The 24433-nt window shown below is 35.8% G+C and overlaps 1 protein-coding gene and 1 long non-coding RNA gene across 5 annotated transcripts in view; both read right to left on the bottom strand.

Moving 5' to 3' along the window:
• Window positions 1-1657: 1657 nt before the first annotated feature.
• Window positions 1658-9804, bottom strand: LOC119872505. Its single transcript, XR_005361959.1, has 2 exons — window positions 9515-9804; window positions 1658-1869 (listed from the first exon to the last, which is right to left on the bottom strand). It is a non-coding gene; the product is annotated as an uncharacterized LOC119872505 (long non-coding RNA).
• Window positions 9805-10911: 1107 nt separating this feature from the next.
• TOR1AIP1 (torsin 1A interacting protein 1) overlaps window positions 10912-24433 on the bottom strand; it is a 48725-nt gene continuing 35203 nt past the window's right edge. For 2 of the 4 annotated variants that reach the window (XM_038542156.1, XM_038542155.1), the window contains 3 exons: window positions 16833-16877; window positions 16412-16468; window positions 10912-13326 (listed from right to left, as the gene is read on the bottom strand). In XM_038542156.1, coding sequence (XP_038398084.1) covers window positions 12539-13326; window positions 16412-16468; window positions 16833-16877 — 890 coding nt within the window. In that variant the 3' untranslated portion in view covers window positions 10912-12538. The remainder of the gene's footprint in view (window positions 13327-16411; window positions 16469-16832; window positions 16878-24433) is intronic. The other 2 variants (XM_038542158.1, XM_038542157.1) reach the window with 1 other exon arrangement.

Below are 24433 nucleotides of genomic sequence, written 5' to 3'. Positions count from 1 at the left end.
GGGTCCTAGGATAGAGCCCTGCATTGGGTTCCATGTTCATTGTGGAGTCAGCTTGGTATTCTCTCATGCGCTCTCTCTCACTCTCTCTCTCTCTCTCTAAAATAAAAAAGAAAAGAAAAAAGCCCAGACTCTTAGCTATAGAGAACACACTGGTGGATACCAGAGAGAGGTGGGCAGGGGATGGGTGAAATAGGTGATTGGGACTAAGAGCACATTTATTGTGATATGAGCACTGGGTGATGTATAGAATTTTAAATAATTATATTGTACACCTGAGACTAATATAATGTTATTATACTATTATACTATTATACTATACTATTATACTATGTTAATTATACTGGAATTTTAAAAATAAAAATAATATAAATAAGTAAAATCTGTTTAATAGAATGCTATGCATTTAGCTCTAACAGTTAATGAAAAACTCACTGAATGGAAAGAACAAACTACTCCTAAATATCTGGTTCAGTTCAAAGTAGCTTTTTGGGGACTGAATTATCTGGAAAATTGCTTCAAATCCACATCTCACTTTTGATGGCTAATCCCTCCCTTACAATGAGTACTGAAGTGCTGTTGGAATAGAGCCAAGCAATGGGGTTGTGAGTTTCTTCCTTTTTCTATTTCTGGTAAAGTCAAAAGCAAACTAGGATTTAGAACAAATCTGAGGCTGACTTATAAATACATACATATATATGTATATATACAGAGGCTTAAAAGCATAGATTAATTTATTATAGTAATTGTGCGACATTGGAAACAATGGGTACATCTCCAAAAACATTTTTTTAATAAAAGCGTTGTTGAGTGTAAAAAAAGCAACTTGGTTAAGTGATGTCTGCAGTCTGACTTTTCTGTAAACAAAAATCAAATAATTCTATAAATATTCTATAGGTATAAATATATGACAGTACATAAAAATGATAGACTCTGGTGTTGGGGAGTGGGTCTGGATTAGGTGAGGCTGGCTTTTGATCATTTTTATTACTATAATTTGCTTTCATCTTAGATTCCTCAATAAGATTTGTGAGTGAGACAACCAGTATGTCTAATCTAAGTCCTAAGTCCTTCCCATTTTCTCCAAATTAAGTTTTATACTTGTTAATAACCAGGGTACTTCTGAAATGAGTGATTTTGAATTTTTTTAAGCTTTAAAAATTATATTTTCCGGGCAGCCTGGGTGGCTCAGCGGTTTAGTGCCACCCTCAGCCCAGGGCCTGATCCTGGAGACCCAGTATCGAGTCCTGCGTCGGGCTCCCTGCATGGAGCCTGCTTCTCCCTCTGCCTGTGTCTCTGCCTCTCTCTCTATCATGAATAAATAAAATATTTTTTAAAAATTATATTTTCCTATTTTTATCTCTGTGAACCTTCGAAGATTAGTCTCTTTGAACTTTGAGTGCCTTCTTTTTAGTATTTTCCCTATTGGCATTTCTTTTAAATAGCTTAGCTGACAGACATGGTAATCCCTTTACTGTACAAAAGCAACCCTTTTTCTCAGAACACTCTTAAAGAATGTCTCTTTTTAGGGCATCTCTCTGTTTCGATGCTGTTTAATGGACCAATAACACAAATGAAATGTGCAGGGGTACATCGCACAGCAAGACAGCTGCAATTTTTAAAAATTGCTGAAGAATATAAGTCAGAATAAAGTTACATGTAACCAAACCAAGTTATATTTTACAAGGGGTGAACCACCCGATTTACAGGCTGTGGAAAGTTTTAAACTCTTGACAGGAGATTTTCTGTGGCCCTTCCAAAAATAGAAAAAGGCAGCTGGGTGCCCAGCCTAGAAGAAGACCCACAGGTTTTAATGAGGCTTATCAGCCACTAAAAAACACTCCTGGAATCCCAGGATTGGGTGCTCTCCACCTGTTGAAACAAGAAATGAGAACATGTGAGCATTTGATTACAAATCCTCCTGCATTAACAAAACTCTATAAGGGGGCAAAAGCAGCTGGAACTGCCTGACAGAAAAACCGACAGGCAGGAGGAATAAGAGAGGTAGTGAAGAGAGAGATGGTTTTGGAAATAGAAGTGATTGCATAGATTAAGTGTGAATGGAAAAAGTTTGTGCAAACATATATACTGTTCTCACATATGCTAATAATTATTTTACATATATAAGTGGTTATAACTAATATATATGCATTTATATAATTAATTTTATATAACACACATATATATAAATAACTCTTGTACAATCTTTTCTTAAAAAAGATTTTATGTATTTATTCATGAGAGGCACAGAGAGAGAGGCAGAGACACAGGCAGAGGGAGAAGCAGGCTCCCTGTAGGGAGCCTGATGCAGGACTCAAGTCCAGGAGCCCAGGATCACGACCTGAACCAAAGGCAGATGCTCAACCACTGAGCCACCCAGGTGCTCCACTCTTGTACAACCTTTAATAACCTAATTTATTCACAGACATTGTCTTGTTCAATTCTCACCAAAATCTGTGAAGTATCACCACACTCTCTCAGAGATGAGGAAGCTCATCTCTTTGCTCATGGAGCAATGACGCGGCTCGTTTTTGGTCATAGGTTAATGAGTGGTAGAGCTACATGTGGAGGCTCCATCTCTTGAATCAGGAAGGCATACCTGTTCCACCACATAGTGTGGCTGCTCAAAGCAGTTGGGTTCTCTTTAGAAAGAACACTGAGATATGGATTGCTGTGCTTTGGCCAATCCAAGAAGACAGGAGTGACTGACTAAGTGAGAAATAGTTCTGTTTGCTGGGTTCGTGATTCCTCTCTTTCCACAACTGTCTGGTCACCTTTTAACCGGACCACACAGGTGATAAAAGAAAGGATGTGTATATCTGTGGGTGTTTATATACAGCTCTCTGCCCTAAATTAACCTAATCTCCCATCAGGAACCTCAATCCTAAACTTAGGCCAAAATGAAGGAGAAATTTATTGATTCTCCATTTTGAAATAGAATTAGAGTTCACATGCAGTTAATATAATCAAACTTTGTTTTTGTTCTATGATTAGTTTACTTTTAGCACAAGAATTTAATATTAGTATATATATATATTTATATTGGTGATTTTTTGAAAAAGCTTTATTTACTTGAGAGAGAGAGCACAAGTGGGAGGGGCAGGGGGAGAGAGAATCTCAAGTGGACTCCACGCTCAGCATGGAGCCTGACATGGGTCTTGATCTCACAACCCTAAGATCATGACGAGCCAAAACCAAGAATCACTTAACCACTACACCCTCCAGGCCCCCCTGTATTTGTGATTTTTTGTCAGAAGTAGTAATACTATGCACTAAAATGTTTGTGTTCATGAAGCAGACTATAAACGATTTAAAGGAGCTTGGAGACTAGGACTAAAGTCAGAGCAACATTCTTGAAAGGACAGCAAACAAGAACAACCCATAATTTGTTCTCATAGAAATTACAGAATTTTCAGGGACAGTTTTGAATTGAGTGGGAGTAGAAAGTATAGAATAATCCCTGTTCATGCCTATTTTACCAAAAATAATGTATGGCACACACACACACAAAATAACCGTTAGAACATTGAATACTGATATAATTTCATATGGTTCTATATTACATACCTAACATAGGTTCTGCTAAATAACCTAAACCTAATATGGACATTTTTTTGAATCTGGGATAATTTATTTTTGAATCACCTCTTAAGTTTCTCCCATGAAATTCATGACTTCCAAAAAAAATCATTTTCATTTAATTGTTTACAGAAGATAATATCGGTTTTAAAAGTACATTTAATACAAATTTACACTAATAAATGTCTTTTGGATCTGGAAAGCTGACTTAGTGATATGAACAGAGAAGTAGATTAGATTCCTGAAATAAATTTCTGGTTCCATCACCGACTCATTGTGCATGCTGAAGTAAGTTATTTAATCTCTTGGTATCTTAGTTTCTCCACCTACAAAATGGGGCTAATAATATTTGCTATTAGATAATGTCAGCAAAGTACTTGGAGAACATCAGATGAAAGGCGCCACAAGTAAGTCGTTATCTTAAGCATGACCTCATACTGTCTGAAAAATGGACTTTACCAGGCTTGCTGATTATCTCAGCACCTTAATTCCAAACTTTTCCTGTTCAACTGCTTTCTGGATTTACTCACTTCTGTTTATACTCTTTACATATTTTGACTTCATTGTGCTGTTTGTATTGTTTTGAGGAGAGTTGATGCTTTGAAGTAACCATGAGACGATGCTTCAGTTTGTTTGGTTTGGGTTTTTTTGTTTGTTTAAGCTCATATGCATATGTTTAACATTTGAAACATATAGCACTTAAACAACTTTCTAATTATGGAGACACCTATAGCTATGTGAATTATATTGGCCTTATCCATCCATCCCTCTTGTTTGTGTTAATTATATTTTATTTTATATTAAAAGGTAATTTTTAGGATGCATGTATTTTAGGAGTATATATTTATATTCCTCCCTGAACACTTTGTGAAAGATTGAAGGCAGATGTTGAGACTGCTGTAAATTTTGATGTTTGTGCCACTTTCCTAGAGGAATGAGGTAACATGATATAAAGGCAAAAGATTAGTTGCTTAGAACTGAATCTGAGCTTAACCCATAATCATCTAATACACATTGATCTCCTCAGGAAAATGGCAAAGGTCAAATAGGTACTTAAAGAATAACCACATGACTCAAAAGGCATGGCTGTTGATTCAACAACAATTAGCACTTAGAGACGAAGTCAGAGGTAGAAAGTTGGCTTCATTTCCTGAACAGAAAAGCACTTCATTCCCTCTGTCAACCTGTATATCTAAGGCTAATAAAAATATTCCAGAGGAGCGAACCTTTGGTCTTTGGAACCTACCAGTTAATTCTTTGGGACTAATTCCAAAGAGAAAGATTTCACTGGAATCTGCCCATGAAGATGTTCTATTTCAAACAGAAGTATTACAGTATATACAACCACAGTTTGAGTCATCTGTTGAACAATGAATGGACAGATTATGGATTGCCAGAGATAAAGACTCTTTCAGAGGAGACATCAAGCGAAATACTTTGGGCTTTACAGTATTTTCAGATATTTGAACTTTTGCCAATTTTATAGAACCAGCATTGGCAGAGATTTTAAATATCCAGTTCAACGTACATTTAAGTTAGGAAATCAGAACCATAGTCTGCCTTTGTTATTAGAATAGTATTCTAACAGAGTTCCAAACCTGTTTGCCAGATTTTATCTCTACAGAGAGGTGTGAATTTCGTTAGATAATGAAGTGATTCTGTAAGTCAGGTACTGTTTCCCTAAATTATATCCAGTATATGTTTATTGTTTATAAGATGTAATTTAACACTTAAGAAGTAGATGTTATTGGGGTGCCTGGCTGCCTCAGTCAGTAAAGCATGTGATTCTTGATCTCAAGGTTGTAAGTTTGTGCTGCATGTTGGGTGTAGCGATTACTTAAAAATAACTTTTAAGAAGTAGATATTATGATGGGATAGATTGTAGTATGATGGTTAAGAATATAGGTTTTGGAGTCAGATGGTCTGAGTTCGAATTCTATCTCCAGAGTATAACCTGGTGTCTTTGTTTTCTCATCTATAACAGGGAGATAGTATTTACTTCAAAAGACTGTGAAAATTAAATGAGATGCTATATTTATGGTGCCAATTGTGGTGCTTGGCATATATTAAGTACTCAAAAAACATTAGCTATCATTCACTCCATTTATAGACTACACTAAGGTTAGACTGTGACACAGGTTGGGGTCTCTGAGCAGCAGACTCAGACAAAATTTAATGTGCTGGATGTTTACTAGAGAATGCTCCTGATATGAACACCTATGGAAAGGAGGCCAAGGAAGCAAGATGGGGTTGAGGGGGGAATCACATTATAATGGAGGTCCTATAGCCTCAGCCAACCCCATGGGAAAGCTCTGGAATGCAAATGGTCCATCTAAATTATACTGTGTCGGGCTGAGAAGCCCGAGCCTTTATATTCTCTTTATCAGTCATTGGATACGTACCGCTGTCCCCGTAACCTGGCATGACTTTGGGCAAAATGACTCTCTGCAGGTGAAGTAATCCATGAAGTAGGTAATAGTGACAGCTGTTCACCGACCCACATGGCCAGCATTTGGGGCAACACAATCTTCCTTGAAGTGGATCTGGATGGTACATCTTTCATTCAATACTGGGTAGATCTTGGAAAATCATCTCAACCAATTAAAATTTCTTGAATAAAAGTTAGGTCTTTAAGGATAAAAGTAGGACAGTGAAGCTGAACAAGCCATAGGAGAAGGGGGGCTCTGTGTTACAGAAATCTTTCCCATTCTTTAGAATCCCTCAGATTCTTAGAGAGGGTGGATTCTGGTAACTAGAAGCCCTTTAATGAACTGTGATGGGTTGGGGTTTGTAATGAAGGTGTAACCTAGGAAAAAGCCCAAGTACTATGCATAAGGGTTGCTTAGGAAGGTGGAAATAGAAGCCAGTCAGTTGATGTCACAGAGAAGAGACAATTGATAGTAAGAATTTAAGTGAACAAAAATGGCTAACATTGTACCCTTTGGTGTCCTCAGTACTTTCTAAGTGCTTTGCATAGATCAACCGACTTAATCATCACAACAACACTATGATAGTATTTACATAATTTTCCCCATTTTAGAGATGAGGAAACTGTCAGAGAGAAGCAAAGTAATTTGCCCATGTCATTGAGAAAGGTGTGGAACTGGGATTTGGGCTCAGGCTTCAGACTCCAGACTGTAGGGGTTGGGCTTAGTCATACTTTCTCCTCTCTTTCTGGACGGTTACTAATGTTTTTGATGCAAACGGACTCTTTCTCAGCAATTCAAGAGGTGCCGTTTTGCATCAAGACTGAGAGAGGGCAAACACAGAGGTATGCAGGGATAGCTAACACCTAGGTCACATTTAGGGATTTCAAAACAGATCAACTGTGAGTCCACACTGCAGGTCTTCAGTTACAGAAGCATGATGCCAGTGTAAGCAAGGATGAGTCAACAGGTAGGACTGTGATGACTGTCTCACCCTACTCAAAATTCTTCAGACACTTAGTGTGTACAATATTGGATTCCACAAAGCTGGGCAAGGAGGAAAGACAGAGGTTTAAAGGAGAGCCACAATAAGGACCTACAAAATAGAAAAGTATTTCAACTTGTATGGAGCCTGAACAGATTGGGGAGAAGTACCATATTTGGGGGTTCTAGAGACTACGTACATAGTGGTTGACAGTAGATGTTTTAATGCCAGACTGCTTGAATTCCAATCTCTGCTTCATCACTTCTTACTTGAATATGCTTGAGTGTCACTTTACCTTTCTGTGCTTCAGCTTCCTGTCTATTAAATTGGGATAGCAGTGCTATGTCACAGGGTTATCGTAAGACTTGAGCCTGTTAATACATGGGAAGCACTTGAAATTGTGTTGGGAGCAATAATAAACAGTAATTAGCTGAAAAAATATAAGAAAGGGTGACAGATAATACATATTCAAATATAAAGACTTTCATGTAGATATTTTCCATCTATATGGTAGACAAAATGAGAGTAAGTCCACTTAAACTGAGAGATTGATTTTTTTTTTAAAATTGCCCATCAAGAATAACTAGAGTGAATATTCTCTGTAAAGGGCTACATAGCATGGAGTTGATTCTCAAGTTTAGCCTAAGAATGGTACGCTCTAAAATTGAGGTGAGGGTGGGAGGAGCTCAAAATATCAAATTTGAATCAGGTACATAGTCTCCTACCACCGCACTTGCCCAAGACATAGTCTGAAAACTAAAAAAAGTTCAGTGTTCTTTTGAGGGACTTATCACTAATAATAGCCATTATATATTAATGTAGTACCTGAAGTTTTGATAACTGTTCTTTTTCAGCATAAAAAACGCAGAAGCAGTGGGAAGAAATGAGAACACATTTGTAGCAGAGCTACACAAAGGAATTGCTTGGGTCAAATTTATCTAGACAGAGCCATGATCAAGACCCAGATTTTAAACTTTTCACAGTGTTTCCATCATCTTTTATTTCATTTTTTAAAGTGAAAATGAAATAACCAGCATCATGTCATAGAAAGGTCTTTATAAATTTGAAGATATTTTTAGTTGTCTCTTAACCAGATCTGCCCACTTCTTGGCCTGGCTTCAGGAGAATGCCATTCCCCAGGCCCATCCTGTGGCCCCTTTTAAAGGAGTGACCTATTTTCAGGGATCATCCATACACTGGGTTGAGCCAGTCAAGTTCACCCTCTGGGTGTGGTTAAGTCACAACAGCAAGGTTCCTAAGGTGAAGCAAGCCAGAAGTAGAAGCAGAGGGAATGGCGGCTGAGCTGTCCATCAGCAGTCCACTCGTTCCCAGTCTCCTGTCATGGAGGCTGAAATGCATTCTTACAACACCCACCCTTCCCCTCCTTTCCTCTTCTGGTTAGACAGGGTATTTTACAACCAAACAATTCCTGACTAAATATGTGTCTATCTCTACTTCAAACTGCTAAAAGTCAACAAAGACATGCAGAGATAAGAGTTTAGTCTACCACTGTGTACTTAGTATTTGGGGGACAGAAGATATGAGCTAAATTCAATGAAGAGGTATTTTTTAGCAGTAGAGCATTTTGAAAAGTACTCTATGAGGTATTTTCTCTTAACATTACATATTCAATTAACCACATTTGTTATTTCTACCTCAATATTTTTTCTTATCCATCTTCTGTCCATCTCTTATTTGGATGATACTACCCTCTTAGGCAATATGAAAAGATGTAAGGAAACTTAGCTTTTCGAAGAAAACTCGAATTCCAAATCTCAGCATAAAGACTTCATGGCCTCCCAGTTTTCTCTCTTACCACTCACCTTCCCCTTAGGGATCCCTCACTAATAATCCTTGCTTCCACCAGAAAAAAAACAGTATCCCATGGCATTCGTCCTCTTCCTTAAATCACTCATAGCACTACTGAATTGAGGCTGAATAGTTAGATAGCTTCAGAAAAAGGCTCAGGAATAACAGAAAAAGCAAGTAAGGTAGGAAGATGCAACTTACTTATTTTAGGTAACAAGGTAGGGTGTACAGTTTTTGACAAATGTTTGAGCAGTCTATATGGTTACCCTTGTGCATATACTGATGACACTCTCTTGCTCTCAAGAGGTGTATGGTAATGTAGAGTGTGCTAACTACTGTCAGGGTATACACGATGATTGAGAGCATAAAAACGGGGCACATAAATCAGTATTGGGGGAAAGAAACTAGTGAAGGTTTCAGAGAAGTTCTGCCTAAGAAACTGAGCCCTGAAGAATAGACAAATAAGAATTAGCAAAGCATAAAACTGGGGAAGGGGGGGGGGCAAGAAAGGAGGAAATATTCCAGAAGTATCTAAGAATGTGCAAAAGACGAGGGCACAATATGTCAGTGGTGAGGGGTTTCTGCCTATTTCTGCTCAGGTGACAGGCTATCTTCCCTACAATCCCCAGAAGCCTGCAAGCACCCAGGACTTTTCTGAATCCAGGCCAAAGAAAGATCTTCATTGCAGTTTTCTTTTAGCTGATGGCAACATTCTTACCTTGTTTTCCTACTCAGGACTATTATCTTCTTCCCAGGTGGCTAATGCCAGTAGAATCCTCATAAAATCTTACTCTATGACCTTGATGAAGACAATATAGCAGGATAATCCATTATCCATTCAATAGAAATGCTTCCTTACATCGCCAACATAAAGGCCACTTTCCGGGACGCTTGCGTGGCTCAGCCGTTCAGCTCAGGGCATGATCCTAGAATCCAGGGATTGAGTCCCACATAGGATTCCCTGCATGGAGCTTGCTTCTCTCTCTGCTTATGTCTTTGCCTCTCTCTGTGTCTTTCATGAATAAATGAAATCTTTATTGTTTTTAATGAAATCTTTAAAATAAAATAATAAAGCCACTTTCCAAAGACCTAAGATCAAAAGGAAACTGGATTTTATACCTTTAGGTATTAACTAATGGCATGAACTATGCAAACAAGTTACAGTTCTCTTCATAGAATGAAAATCAATTTTACTTCCAATCTTTGTTTTGAGAATGGGAGGTTTAGAAAACTTCCCTAAATATGTCATTAGAAGGGAAGCAAATTAAGTTTCTAGAAATCTGTAAGACTAGTACTGCGTTGTGGTTTTCCCTGGACAAGTGTTACCACCTAAAGTTACAATATACCTAATTTCTATAAACCCTAGTTTCTATTTTCAAGCTCATGACTTATTAAATTTTCCCTTTCAAAGGATAATAACAAACAGAAAATAGAATGTTTCAGGCAGCAGTGATAAAAAATACAGATGTTCTTGGGTGCCGGAGTGGCTCAGTTGGTTAAGTGTCTGACTTTGGCTTAGGTTATGATTCCAGGGTTGTGGGATCAAGTCCCGCATTGGGCTCCCTGCTCAGAGGGGAGTCTTCTTTTCCTTACCCCTCTCCCCTGCTCGTGATCTCTCTCATAAATAAAATCTTTAAAAAAAGGCAAATAGATACAATACAGATGTTCTTGAGCATGTGTTCTCAGTGGGGACAAATATTGGTTCTTAGAAGGCAAAAAATCTTATTCTTCTTATGTTTAAAGGACAAAAAGATATATAGTAAACAGATATATAGTATATGTGTGGTATTAGAATTTCAAGGGAGTACAATTAGGGAAAAATATCTAAAAAGGCTCTTTAGTGAGGTGAGAAGGAAAAATTTGAGAAACAATGCTGTATAGATTCTTTTGCTAAGTCAAGAAAATCTAAATTAATTCCAATATAATAATTCAAAATACCTGCATGAAACAGAAAAGCGTGGTAATTATATTTTTAACCAATATACTTGTGAATGGCTCCAATTCTTTGACCTTTGTTTTTCTCAGAAGTTACTAGAATTGTTCAAGTGTAAAGAAAATTCTAGGATTAACTGGGAAAAAAAGGACTATGAATCATTAAGTTTACAACACACAGAATACAAACCAAGAAAGTAAATTTATTTAAATTACTAAAATAAGCTTCTAAAGTCATTTACAGATCACCTGCTACAATTATTTTTCCTGAAAGATATAAGTAACATTTATTTCTTTAAAATTATTTTGGTCAGTGAAACATTTAATAAAAACATTTGTTTCTCCATATAATATATGTGTATAAAATAAGCTTTTTCAAAAACTCTTGTTTTAGAATCATCTATAAATCAGATGGCCTGACTCCTGATAGTCAGGAGCAAGTTTCAATAAAGGGTATACATTTATGAATACTGGTTGTCCTAGTTGGAAGAAACCAGACCACACTCCACACTATCAGGCATGGGATCCTCAAAAGGTAAATGATAAAGCCAATGACTGCCTCTAGTATTCTAAAACCAGTATTTTCACTTGAAGGTTTGTAGACAATAAAAACAAAACAAAACAAGGTGGATCTGGAATCTTAAGATATTAAGAAAAACCAAGCAATCAATAAATGAGAAAGCTTAGTTACAGAAGCAAGGTGACACTTGAAATGCAACAGTAGTACAGGAATGCACAATAGTACATTTCAACATTCTTCACATATGGTAAAGTTCACTTTCTTTTTGGCTTGAGACACTCTTAATAAGATTTATCATGTGCACAGTAAATCTTTACATTTGTCATAAGAGCATCATTAAAGGACCTTAAAACTGCACGTAGAAAATCAAATCCTTCTTTGACAGTCCAGGAAAGCTGGTTAACTAATGGTTTACCAATTCTGGCAACTATATTTCTGAATTTAAAACGAAGGCTTTAGGATATGTCCAAAATAAAATGCTCTGAATTGACCACACCCTTCAGAGTCAAATGAACAAATATGTTAAACCTTATAATATACATGCTTCAAAATCCTTGGGAGGACCAAAAATTTCTTAAAGGAAAACAAGGACATGTGAAAAACAAATCCCAATAGAATTCACTGAGAATAGAGTTCATATGGCTATGCTCGAGTGACCTAAGTCTCAGTGGCTTATTTTAAATTTCATCTTGAAGACTTCTTCCCCCTTTCCTCCTCATTCCACAACTTCTCTTTTCCCTTGACTCCTTCTCCAGACCTCCAAAAACAAAGAAAAAAAATCCAAACACACACTCAGATGACCTTTCATTACTCTTGTTCCTGTAAGGGGAAGGTAAGGAATCCGCACCTAAATGATGTAAAAGAAAACAAAATGGGAAAACCCATGGCTGTATTTAGAAAGCTGTCTTACTAATAGCAAACTCTGTGAAAAATCTAACTTAAAAAATTGAGAGGATTCATAGGAAGGAGCCCAATACCCCCCAATCCTGGTCTGGTCATACCATAGCAATAATGACTCAAACCCCGAATATAAACAGATCCTCTATGGGACTGCATATGATTTACAGTCCTCAGAGACCATTAACACAGATCTCAGTGGAAACAGGGAAATGATTCTCTCAAGTAACAGATAATTAGGTTGAATAAATGATTTAGATATTCCATGTTTACATAAGAACTTCCTTTAAAAAAACAAACAGTTCTTTCAAAAAGAGCCCTGAATCCTATCTCTGGTTAGAAAGTCTGAAAAATTTTTAGAACTTGAGACATGATTTTTGTCCTTGTCACTCTTTATAAGCAGATGCCACTTTTCAGGGCATTTTCAGGCTGGACAGGCAGGACCAAGTGAGAAATACGGCTCCAGAGTCCACTTAATTTGTCTGGATCCATATGTTTGTAGGAGTTGGGTGTGTCAGAGTTGGTGAACTTGACTTTGAGAAAATCTCTCACTTTTTCCTCAATTTCCTTTAGGCCTAGACTGGTTCCCAGTGTGTCTTCCTCCAACAAGACAGTCAGGACTAAGGCTACATCTTTGAAGGCTGCATTTTCATGGTCACAATATTTATAGAAGATCAAAGTAGAGCCTGCAGGCAGTGACTCAAAGCGGTGTACCACAGCTGCATTCTGGCCATTCTTGAAGCCGTTGCTCAGTTCCCAATCTACCTCTTGTTTGACAATATCACTGTCTTGAGTAGCTTTGCCCGCCCCATCAATCCGGATGGCACGGACACTACGGAAAGAAGAGTAGGCATCCGCAATTTGTTCGCTCAGACACCTAAGTGCTTCTTCAGCATCTCGAGCAGCAGTGAGCAGCAAGATGGCAGGCTGAGGCCGAGGTTGGGAGCTATTAAGATGTTTTTCAAGGAATGTAAGGCTCCTTCTCCACAGTTTCTCATCTTGACCTTGATACTTATTCATAAGTTGTCTCATCTGGTTCTGGAATTCTTGAACAGCAGTGGTTTCTACCTCAGGAGTAGGAGTGAACAAAAAACTCCCAAGAACAAAAGCAGCTATCAGAACAGCTAGCCACCACCACTTTATCTTGATAAAAGATGCACTTTTGGGTTGTCCAGTCACTTCTGCTCAGGAAAAAAAAAAAAAAATAAAACCAAACAAACAGATTCAAATACTATTTTCGTAGATTCAAGAACAAGTGATTTTTAAAATCAGTATCAATCTTCAGAAATATTAGATAAGAGAGGAAGGAATTTAAAGAGTGGAGCTGGTAATTTACTATCTTAAAGAAATGTTCTTCACATGTATTTAAGAAAATTTCACATCCATAGGTTTTAGGTGTATGTGTTTCTTCAATGTCAAGATGATAAAAAGCCTTAGAGGAAAAAGTAAAATTTAAATATATGAAATGTCAAAGCAAGTCAGAAATAATATATAATCTATAAAGCAAAACTATTATTACCACTGCTAGTATCTGGGAGGTAAACAATAAAAAGGTCAATAGATAAAATATTTATTTTTTATTTTATTTATTTATTCATGAGAGGCACAGAGAGAGAGAGAAAGAGAGAGAGAGAAAAACAGGCAGAGACACGGGCAGAGGGAGAAGCAGGATCCATGCAGGGAGCCCGACGCAGGACTCGCTCTTGGGTCTCCAGGATCAGGCCTGGGCCGAGGGCGGCACTAAACCGCTGGGCCACCACGGCTGCCCAATAAAATATTTTTTAATTTAGACATTCAGAATTCATACAGCTTATTATCCAAGGTGGAGTGTTTCTGAAGTATACAGAGGGATTAAAAAAGGATGCACTCTAAGTGAACATCTTCCATATATTGTAATAGCTAGCTGTCCCTTTAGTTGCACTGATGTCCATTCTTCTGTGGAATGCAAGCTAACACTAGTAAAATCAAGCTCGCAACTCATCTCTAATTATTGGCAATAATGGTATCAATTTACATTTATCTAGTGCTTTTCAGTTTATAAGCACTTTCTCATGTACCACTTCATTTAGTAGGATAGCAACAATAATACTTTTATACTTTCTATTTTATTTGTACTATGGACCTTTTAAAAAAAAAAGATTTAGAATTTTTTTTTATTTTTTAAAATATTTTATTCATGAGAGACACAGAGAGAGAGAGAGAGAGAGAGAGAGCCAGAGACACAGGCAGAGGGAGAAGCAGGCTCCATGCAGGGAGCTTGACATGGGACTGGATCCCAGGTCTCCAGGATCATGCCCCGGGCCAAAGGTGGCGCTAAACCGCTGAGCCACCGGGGCTGCCCTGTACTATGGACCTTTTAGAGGAATAGTTCTCAAAGTGTGATTGGTGGGTGCCTCAAGATCCTTCCAAGAAGGTCCTTGAAGTTAAAACTATTCTCATAACACTAAGATTTACTGACTTTTCCTATCATTTTCATTGAGTTGGATTGATGGTGCAAAGCCATGGTGGGAAAAGCAACTGATGCCTTAGAATCACAGGACAGTGCTAATGTAGTCTTTGTATTCACAGCCAAGAAGAATTTAAAGTTATCAGTGAAACTGCTTCATCAAGCAGTTAAAATTATTCATCTTATTAAAATTCAACCCTTGAGTACAAATCTCAAATGGAATATATGAAGAACTGGGAAATATACATAAAGCACTTCTGAAGCCTAGCAGAGTACAGTAGTTTTCTCAAGGAAAAGAATTTTGTGCAACTGAGTCGAGCTGAACTAGTACTTTTAACAAGTGACAAACTATGGTTAATCAGACTTGAGTATTTGGCAGACATTTTCTTGAAAATGAACAAAATGAGTGTCTGTTGTTTCTAGGAAAACTGACAATATTTTTTGTCAATTATAAAATTTATAATTTTTTAAAAAACTTTAAAAAAAGATTTTATTTATTTATTCATGAGAGACACAGAGAGAGAGAGGCAGAGACACAGGCAGAGGGAGAAGCAGACTCCATGCAGGGAGCCCGATGCGGTACTCGATCCTGGGACCCTGGGATCACGATCTGAGCCAAAGGCACATTCAACCACTGAGCCACCCAGGTGCCCCTAAAATTCACAGTTTAAAGTAAAAATTAGGATTATGGAAATATTGTATCCACCATTATAAGCTTGACAGCTCCCAAATCCTTAAAGACGTTTTGTTTTGAGATTGGTGGTGATATCAACAAATGTGATCTTTTATACTATATTACAAATGTGTAAACATTTGGAAGATCTACATAATTTAGTGAACCGGTATTTTCCAAATGAGCAGTGCATGATATTCCATTCAAAGTACAAGAAAGACCACTGAATTTTAATGTAACAAAACACAAAAAGTTCATTAATATAGTTTCAGATCTTACATTTTAAGTAACTTGTTGAATTTTGGACAGTATCAAAAGAGAATATCCAAAATTATCTTTAGACTGTTAAAAACTACATTATCTGTATAAAGCTAGAGTTTTACATATACCACAACCAAAACTATATACTGTAAAAGGATGAATACAGAAGCAGATATGAGAATCCAGCTCTGTTTTATTAAGCTAGACATTAAAGAGATTAGAAAATACAAGCAATTTATCACGATTCTTACTAAATTATTTAAAAGTAAATAGGTATTTTTACAATTTTTCAACTTTAATTTCTAGGTAAATATGGATAGGTATAGCCCATATTTTTTTTTTTTAAAAGCTCTTTAAGGTACTTACTAATTTTGCTAGTAGAAAGTGGTTTTGAGACCAAAGTGAGATTGACTGTGATGTTATTTTCTTCTTATTCACTCAGGATAATATATAGGCTTAGAGAATTACAGAAACTTGCTGCAAGGCTCTAACAGGAGGTTATGTTAAGTGGTCCAATCTAATCCAAATACAGGTCTGCGGACTCTCAAACCCATGGTAATCCTATTACATCATGTTATGTGCCATCTTTCTTTTGACTCAGCAAGGTTCGCCTGGTTATTAGTATTAGTAGTTCTGCTTATTAACTTACTTTTGGATTTACGGATAAATAAGTGAAGGGGAAAACCAGATATTGTTTCATATAGTTTGTCCTTAAAGAATTTCAATGCTAGTAAAATATGTACTTTTTCCTCTTAAGTGCTTACAATACAATTCTTCAGATAGCACTGTTTTTGTTTGTTTTTTTTTTTTTTGCTGTCAAAAAAATTAAAACAATTAAGAATGACCAATTTTAAAAACTCACTTAATAAAAACTGAACAAACTTACGTTGGCTGGAGGTTGACGGAGACCTGTTTCCAAGCTCTGATTTCTGAATGCTGTCATCTAATGATAGGAGTAATAAATACTATCAATTTCTGGTTCAGAATTTAAGTATTTCCAACAGAGGAAGAAAATACAAATTCCACCAAGAGAGTATAAGGCAGAAATTAGACAGAAACAGAAGAAAAAGCAGATCTAAGTGCCCATTAGACTGACAGCTCCTTGAGACTCAAGAGTTATTTCTGTCATAATTATTCACAGCATGCCATGGTGTCAAGAGTATAAAGGATACTCTTCATACATTTGTTTTATGAAAAAGCCTTAAAGTATTTGACTCAAATTATTTAATGGAAGTAGTGAAACTTATGGCACAAAGTTGAGACCAAAGAAAAGAAGTACAACTAAAAGAAAATAAAACATGTTATACCATCTGAAAAACTGCCATGTTTTGGACTCTTGCCTGGTGATGATGCTGCAAGAGGGGAAAAAAGGACAAAATATGGATTATGAGTTACCTGGATAAGTGGTTTTAAGGTAAATGCAATCTTAATCCTCACTATTCTCTACCTCAGACTGACTCAAACATTTACTCTGGTGCCTCTGATCATTTCAAATATCAGTAATATTTTAAAAATTATATTAAAAACTTTCACCATTTCAACAATCTGTTTTATTTAGGTTTGTGGTTAAACAACAGATTTCAAAAATAATTTTCTCATGACTCCATCAAATCTCCACTTCTATCATTGTTTTTAGCAAACAAAAACTATCCTCTTTCCTTTTTTCTTCCATCCTTCTTGACATGAGCATAGATTTTAACATAAAAGAGAGAAGTAATAGAAAGACATGGTTTTGGAAGGTGGAGAGGCTAAGTTACTGACTCATATGACCTATATTTAACAATACTGCCATCTATCATTTGCCTGGAGTTTTATAACTTACGTATATATAAATGACCTTCCTGCTGTTTACCAAGAGCTTTCATTTGAGAAATACTGGACTAAACTGGAGGTATAAAATTAGCACTGCTAAAATATAGAAATAGCCTTATTCTTGGTCATATGACAAAAAAACTTCAAATGAAACAAAAATGACATCAACCTTCACTCTAAAGGCATACTGTTTTACAATTACTTGTTTAGCCTAGGAAATTACATCATTTAGAAATTTCTAAGTAAAGAAAAAAAAAAAAAAAAAAGGAACTTTTAAGTTAGGCCACCAAAGCTAACAACTCTAGTACTAAAACAAACAAATTCCATCAAGTGATGTTTTATCGTGAATACCTTACTCTATGGTTGCAAAGATCAAATGAAATAATATATATTATTATAATATAATAACATATAACTATAATAATATAAAATGATAATATTGCAATATATATTATTATACAGAAAGATCAAATGAGATAATTTTATGTAACACCTAACTACAATAGAACTATAATATATAGTATATTTATAATATTAGTTATATAATTATATAGCAAATATAATATTTACATAACCCAGAGGACAGTTTAAATTTTAAAGTTTAAAAAATTAAGAAAATAATCCCATTTACAGTAGTATCAAAAAGAATAAAATACTTAGTAATAAACTTAACCAAGGAGGTGAAAGACTTGTACACTGAAAACTATAAAACACTAAAAAAATTAAAGCTGACATAACTAAATGGAAAGATACTCATGTTCACAGATTGGAGAATTAATATTCTTATAATGCCTATTGTACCCAAAGCAATCTAAAGATTCAATACAATATCGATGAAAATTCCAATGGCATTTTTTACAGAAATAGAAAACAATCTTAAAATTCGTAGGAAACACAAAAGACTCCAAATAGTCAAAGAAATTTTGAATAAGAAGAACAGAGATGGGGGGCATTACACTTTGACTTCAAAATACATTATAAAACTAGATTAATCAAAACAGTATCGTACTGGCATAAAAACAGACAGAGACCAACAGAAGAGAACAGAGTCCAGAAATAAATCCATGCAGATATGGTCAACTGATCTTCGACAAGGGTACCAAGAATAAACAATGGGGAAAGGACAGTCTCTTGAATTAATGCTGCTGGGAAAACTGGATATTCACAAGCAAAAGAATGAAACTGGACTCATATCATACACAAAAAGTCAACTCAAAATAGATTTAAGACTTAAACACACACACACACACACACACACACACACACACACACACACACACAAAAAGACTTAAACACAAGAACCAAAACTATGGGGGGTTGCCTGGGCAACTCAGTTGAAGGAGCATGTGACAATTGATCTTGGGATCATGAGTTCAAGACCCATACTGGGTGTGGAGATTGCTTAAATAAATAAAACTTAAAAAACAACAATAACAACAACAAAAAACAAAACCATAAAACTCTCAGAAAAAAACAGAGAAAAGGCTTCCTGACACTGGCCTTGGCAATGATTTCCTATATATGATACCAAAAACACAGGCAACAAAAGCAAAAACAGACCATGGGATTATAGCACACTTAAAAAATTGTTGAGCTAAATTAAAATCACACCTCACACCTGTTAGGATGGCTATTATCCAAAAAGCAAGAGGAAGGTATGTACAGAGGATGTGGAGAAAGGGAGCCCTTGTATACTGCAGGTAAGAATATAATTGTTACAGCCACTAAGGAAAAGTATATGAAAGCTCCTCAGAAACTGAAGAATGAAACTACCATATGATACAGCAATCCTACTTTTGAATATATAGCCAAAGGAAATGAAATCAGGATCTTGAAGAGATATCTGTATGCCCATGCTCACTGCAGTAATATTCACAATAGCCAAGACATGGAAGCAACCCAAATGTTCCCTGATGGATGAATGGATAAAGAAAATGTGGTATATACAGTTAATCCTTGAACAATATAGGTTTGAACTGTGCAGGTCCACTTATATATGGATTTTTAAAAATGAATACATTGGCAAATTTTTTTGAAGATTTGCAACAATTTGAAAAAACTCAAAAGTTGAATTACATAGCCTAGAAATATTTTAAGCCATTAAGAAAAAGCTAGGTATTTCATGAATGCATACAATATATGTAGATACTATTTTATCATTTGCTACCATAAAATACACACAAATTACAGAAAGTTAAAATTTATCAGAATTTACACACACCGATTGTATATGGTGCCATTCACAGCTGAAAGAAATGTAAACAAACATAAAGATGTGGTATTAAATAATAATTGCATAAAATTAATGGTACTGTATACTTTAATAAGGCCATAGTTTTTACAGAAAAAGCCATCAAACCTCAAACAATAAATTCCTGCTGGAGAAAACGGTGTCCAGATACATATGACCTCACAGGATTTACAACAGAGCCAATCAAGGAAATCATGAGAGAGCATGAATATGGCAAACCAGGGAGGGGGTGAGGGGTTTCAAGATATGGATCTTAGATTCAAATATGCTACAAAGCTATAGTAACCAAAACAGTATGGAACTGACACAAAAACAGACATATAGATCAATGGAACAGAATAAAGAGCTCAGAAATAAACTCATGATTATATAGTCAATCTTTGACAAAGGCAAGAACATGCAATGGGAAGAAGACAGTCTCTTCAACAAATAATGCTGGGAAAACCGGACAGCTCATGTCAAAGAATCAAACTGTACCACATTCTTACACCATACACAAAAATAAACTCAAAATCAATTAAGGACTTAAATGTAAGAGCTGAAACCATAAAATCCTAAAAAAGAGCACAAGTGGTAATGTCTCTGACATCAGCTGTAGCAACATTTTTTTTAGATCTGTTTATTGAGGCAAGGGAAACAAAAGCAAAAATAAATTATTGGGACTCCATCAAAATGAAAAGCTTTGGCACAGCAAAGGAAATAATCAAGAAAACTAAAAGACAACCTACAAAATAGAAAATATTTGCAGATGACATATTTGATAAAGGATTAATATCTAAAATATAGAAAGAACTTCTACAACTCAACACACACAAAAACAAATCATACAATTAAAAATCGGCAGAAGACATGAACCAGGTATTTCTACAAAGAAGACATACAGAGATGCAAACAGACACAAGAAAAGATGCTCAATATCACTCATCATTGGGAAAATGCAAATTAAAACCATAATGAGATATTACCTCATATCTGTCAGAATTTTGAAAATCAACAATAAAGAAACAATTATTGGCATAGATATAGAGAAAAATAATCTTGTTGTATGGTAGGAAACATTTGGTAGGAAACATGCAAACTGGTCCAGCCACTGTGGAAAACAATATGGAGGTTCCTCCAAAAATTAAAAATAGAACCACCCCATGATCTAGTAATTCCACTACTGGGCATTTACCCAAAGAATATGAAAATACAAATTTGAAAAGATACATGCACCCCTATATTCACTGCAGGATTATTTACAATAGGCAAGTTATAGAAGTAGTCTGTGTCCATTGATAGATGAATGGATAAAGAAGATGTGGTGTCTGTGTGTGTATGTATAAAAACGAATGAAATCTTGCCATGTGCACAACATGGATGAATCTAGAGGGTATAATGCTAAGTGAAATAAATCAGAGAAAGACCACTACCATATAACTTCACTCATATGTGGAACTTTTTTTTTTAAAGATTTTATTTATTTATTCATGAGAGACACACACAGAGAGAGAGACAGAGACAAAGGCAGAGGGAAAAGCAGGCTCCATGCAGCAAGCCCGACGTGGGACTTGACCCCGGTTCTCCAGATCATGCCCTGGGCTGAAGGTGGCGTTAAACTGCTGAGCCACCGGGGTTGCCCTCATATGTGGAATTTAACAAAGAAAGCAAACAAAAGAAAAAGGACAAAAAACAGACTCTTAAATATAGAGAACAAACTGATGGTTACCAGAGGGGAGATGGGTAGGAGGATGGGTGAAACAGGTGAAGGGGATTAAGAGTATTACTTACCTTGATAAGCTCTGAGTAACTGCTGAGTCACACTATACTGTACATGTGAAACTAATATAACACTGTATGCTAATTATACTGGAATTAAAAAAAATGATATGGATCTAAGAGAAACTCAAGAGCAAATAGACACACCAGAGGAATAAAGAGAAGATGACTTGATAGAGATGAGTGCTCCTGAACTGAGGAAGAAGACCTAGAAGAAGCAGTGCCAGAAAAAAAAGACTGACATTAGATAATCTGGCAGAAGGACTCCAATTATTTAAGACTGCCTTCAACTTCTTTTACAACATGGACCCTTTCATGACAGAGGCACTGAAACTAAAGGAAATGGTGGAAGACAGTTGGTACCATATAGACACATTTTTCAGAGACATGAGAAGGTAAAAAAAGTCAGACAGAAATCACATATTTTGGAACGTGCCTCCCCTTCCACATTTTCCATCTTTTCAGCCTCTGCCACCCTTAAGACAGCAAGACCAACCCATCCTCTTCTTCCTCAGCCTACTCAATACAAAGAAGACAAAGTTGAAGACCTTTATGACGATGCACTCCCACTTAATGAACAGTAAATAACCATCATGCTGTACAGTTAATGAACTATCTGTTGTATTAGTGTGAAAAATCTAATACTTGTATGGCAAGAATTGTAGGAGATGTTTTTGTGTTATCTTCTCTTCCAAGTATTCATTGTGTGCAAGACTTACATATAGAAGAGGATAGCCTATCCTTATATAGGCATATGAGTGATATTTAATATAAAATTAATAATGTCAGTTTTCTTACTGTTTCATTACTTTGCTTTTAAGGAAATAGGATACTGTATACCTTTCTCTTTAGTAACCAGAGAAACTGTCTATCAGCCTATCATTACAGGTAAATGTTTTTTAAAAAGAAACAACATTCCCAATACTGTGTCATGAATATGACTATAATACTGTATGCTTTGGAAGCTTTATAATGATCCATTTATTAGTGTATAGGTTAGGCTACTATGAAGCGATCAAATCAACTATCCTAGGCTACCATAAAACATGCTGCTTCTTCATTATCAATTCATGAATCATTATACCTGTAAATAAATAAATACTCCTTTTTCACATTATCAAGTTAATTATCAATTAACACTTTAATGTCAAGTGTTAATAATACATATAAAATCTACAATGTTTTGCATCATATAAGACAATAGAGTTGTAGGTCCTGACAGACAACTCATTTTGTGCAGAATCTAAAACAGTCAATTCATAGAAGCAGAGAGTAGAATGGTGGTTGAGGGAGAAGGGGAAAATGAGGAGGTATTAAAGGGTACAAAGTTTCAGTTATACAAGATGAAAAAGTCCTAGAAATCTACTATAAACTATAGGACCTATAGCTAACAACACTTTACTGTGTATTTACAAATACAGAACTTATGTTAAGTGCTCTTATCATACACACACACACACACACACACACACTCAATCAATCAATCAATAAATGGGTGGGAGGAAACTTTTGGAGGTGATACGTTTATGCCATTGATTGTGTTATGGTTTTTAAGATGCATACTGATCTCCAAAAACATCGAGTTGTATACTTTAAATGTATGCCAATCATACCTCAATAAAAGGACTAAAAAAGTTACTATATGAGCATGGCAAGTAGAGGAACCTACAGTGAAAGACCATATGAAAAATTATCTTAGAAAAAAAATCCATCAAGATAATGCTTATCTTGAATAGCTTACTCCTTGTTGCAAAGATCAAATGAGATAATATATGAAAATTCTGGTAAGTGTTCTTCTATGATGATTTTAATGATGAATAATAGCTCAATAAGTTATTATATAACATGTAATATAAAATTCACAGAATACAAACAAACTTAACAGGCTATAAATTGCTCAGGTGAGCATTCTCTAAGAGATAATTTCTATCCCTCTTATTAAAAATATTATTAGAAATAGTGACAAATTCCTTAAACAACACACACACACACACACACACACACACCACTTTTTAAAAGATAAAGCTCGAGGTTTTCTAGTCTGAAGAGTAACGGTAACAATTACTCTGTAAAAGTCAAGAGCGGATGGCATGAATCTTTCATAGTTGTTATCATTGATCATTACACAAAATATTGTGAACAATAATTAATACCAATGGTTATTCATTTGTTATTTAGACTTTAAAAACTGTGTTCAAATATATAATAAGCTAATTAGAATAACCTAAGTATAGGCAACTACCATCCCTACTTTAAAGGTAAGAAAATTGATTTTCACAAAGGTTAAGTGGCTTTACCAAGATTACTCAATTAGTAAGTAGAAGAGTTGGGACTGAAGTTCCTAACTCCAAACTCTTTTTCATGTCTCTGCACTACTGTTAGAGACAGGTTCCAAAACATGTATATTGAAGCATTGACTCAGAAGTCTGACCTCTCCACAGAAACTCTTCCCTATACTCATTGTTTCATCACCTGGAAAATAGGAAAAATAGACAGTTGTACCATCTTCCCCAAAAGGTTAGGACACAGGCAGAAACCCAAACTGGAATCTGTCTACCCGGGAACTGGTGCTAACATTGGGTGACAATAAGGACCTAAAATCCCAGATTTTTTTTTAAATTCCAGATTCTTGAACACTTAAATCTAAAACTGAATTTTTTCTCACCAAAGCAAACAGAAATGTAACTTTAACGAACTATGAAATTCAGAATGCCAAGCAAACAATTTTTTAGATGATTTTGGATTGAAAAGGAATCTAGGAGCACTGGGTGGCTCAGTGGTTGAGCCTTTGATCCCAGGGTCATGGGATCAAGTCCCACATCCAGCTCCTCAAAGGGAGCCTGCTTCTCCCTCGGCCTATGTCTCTGTCTCTCTGCCTCTCATGAATAAAATCAGAAAAGGAAGAAAAAGAAAGAAAGAAAAAGAAAGAAGAAAGAAAGAAAGAAAGAAAGAAAGAAAGAAAGAAAGAAAGAAAGAAAGAAAGAAAGAAAGAAAGAAAGAAGAAAGAAAGAAAGAAAGAAAGAAAGAAAGAAAGAAAGAAAGAAAAGAAAAGAAAAGAAAAGAAAGACATCTATAAGGCTGTATGAC

This window comes from Canis lupus, chromosome 7 (assembly GCF_011100685.1).
Source record: "Canis lupus familiaris isolate Mischka breed German Shepherd chromosome 7, alternate assembly UU_Cfam_GSD_1.0, whole genome shotgun sequence".
Lineage (NCBI taxonomy): Eukaryota > Metazoa > Chordata > Mammalia > Carnivora > Canidae > Canis > Canis lupus.
The sequence above is the reverse complement of the archived record's forward strand: the minus strand, read 5'-3'. Positions and strand labels throughout refer to the sequence as shown.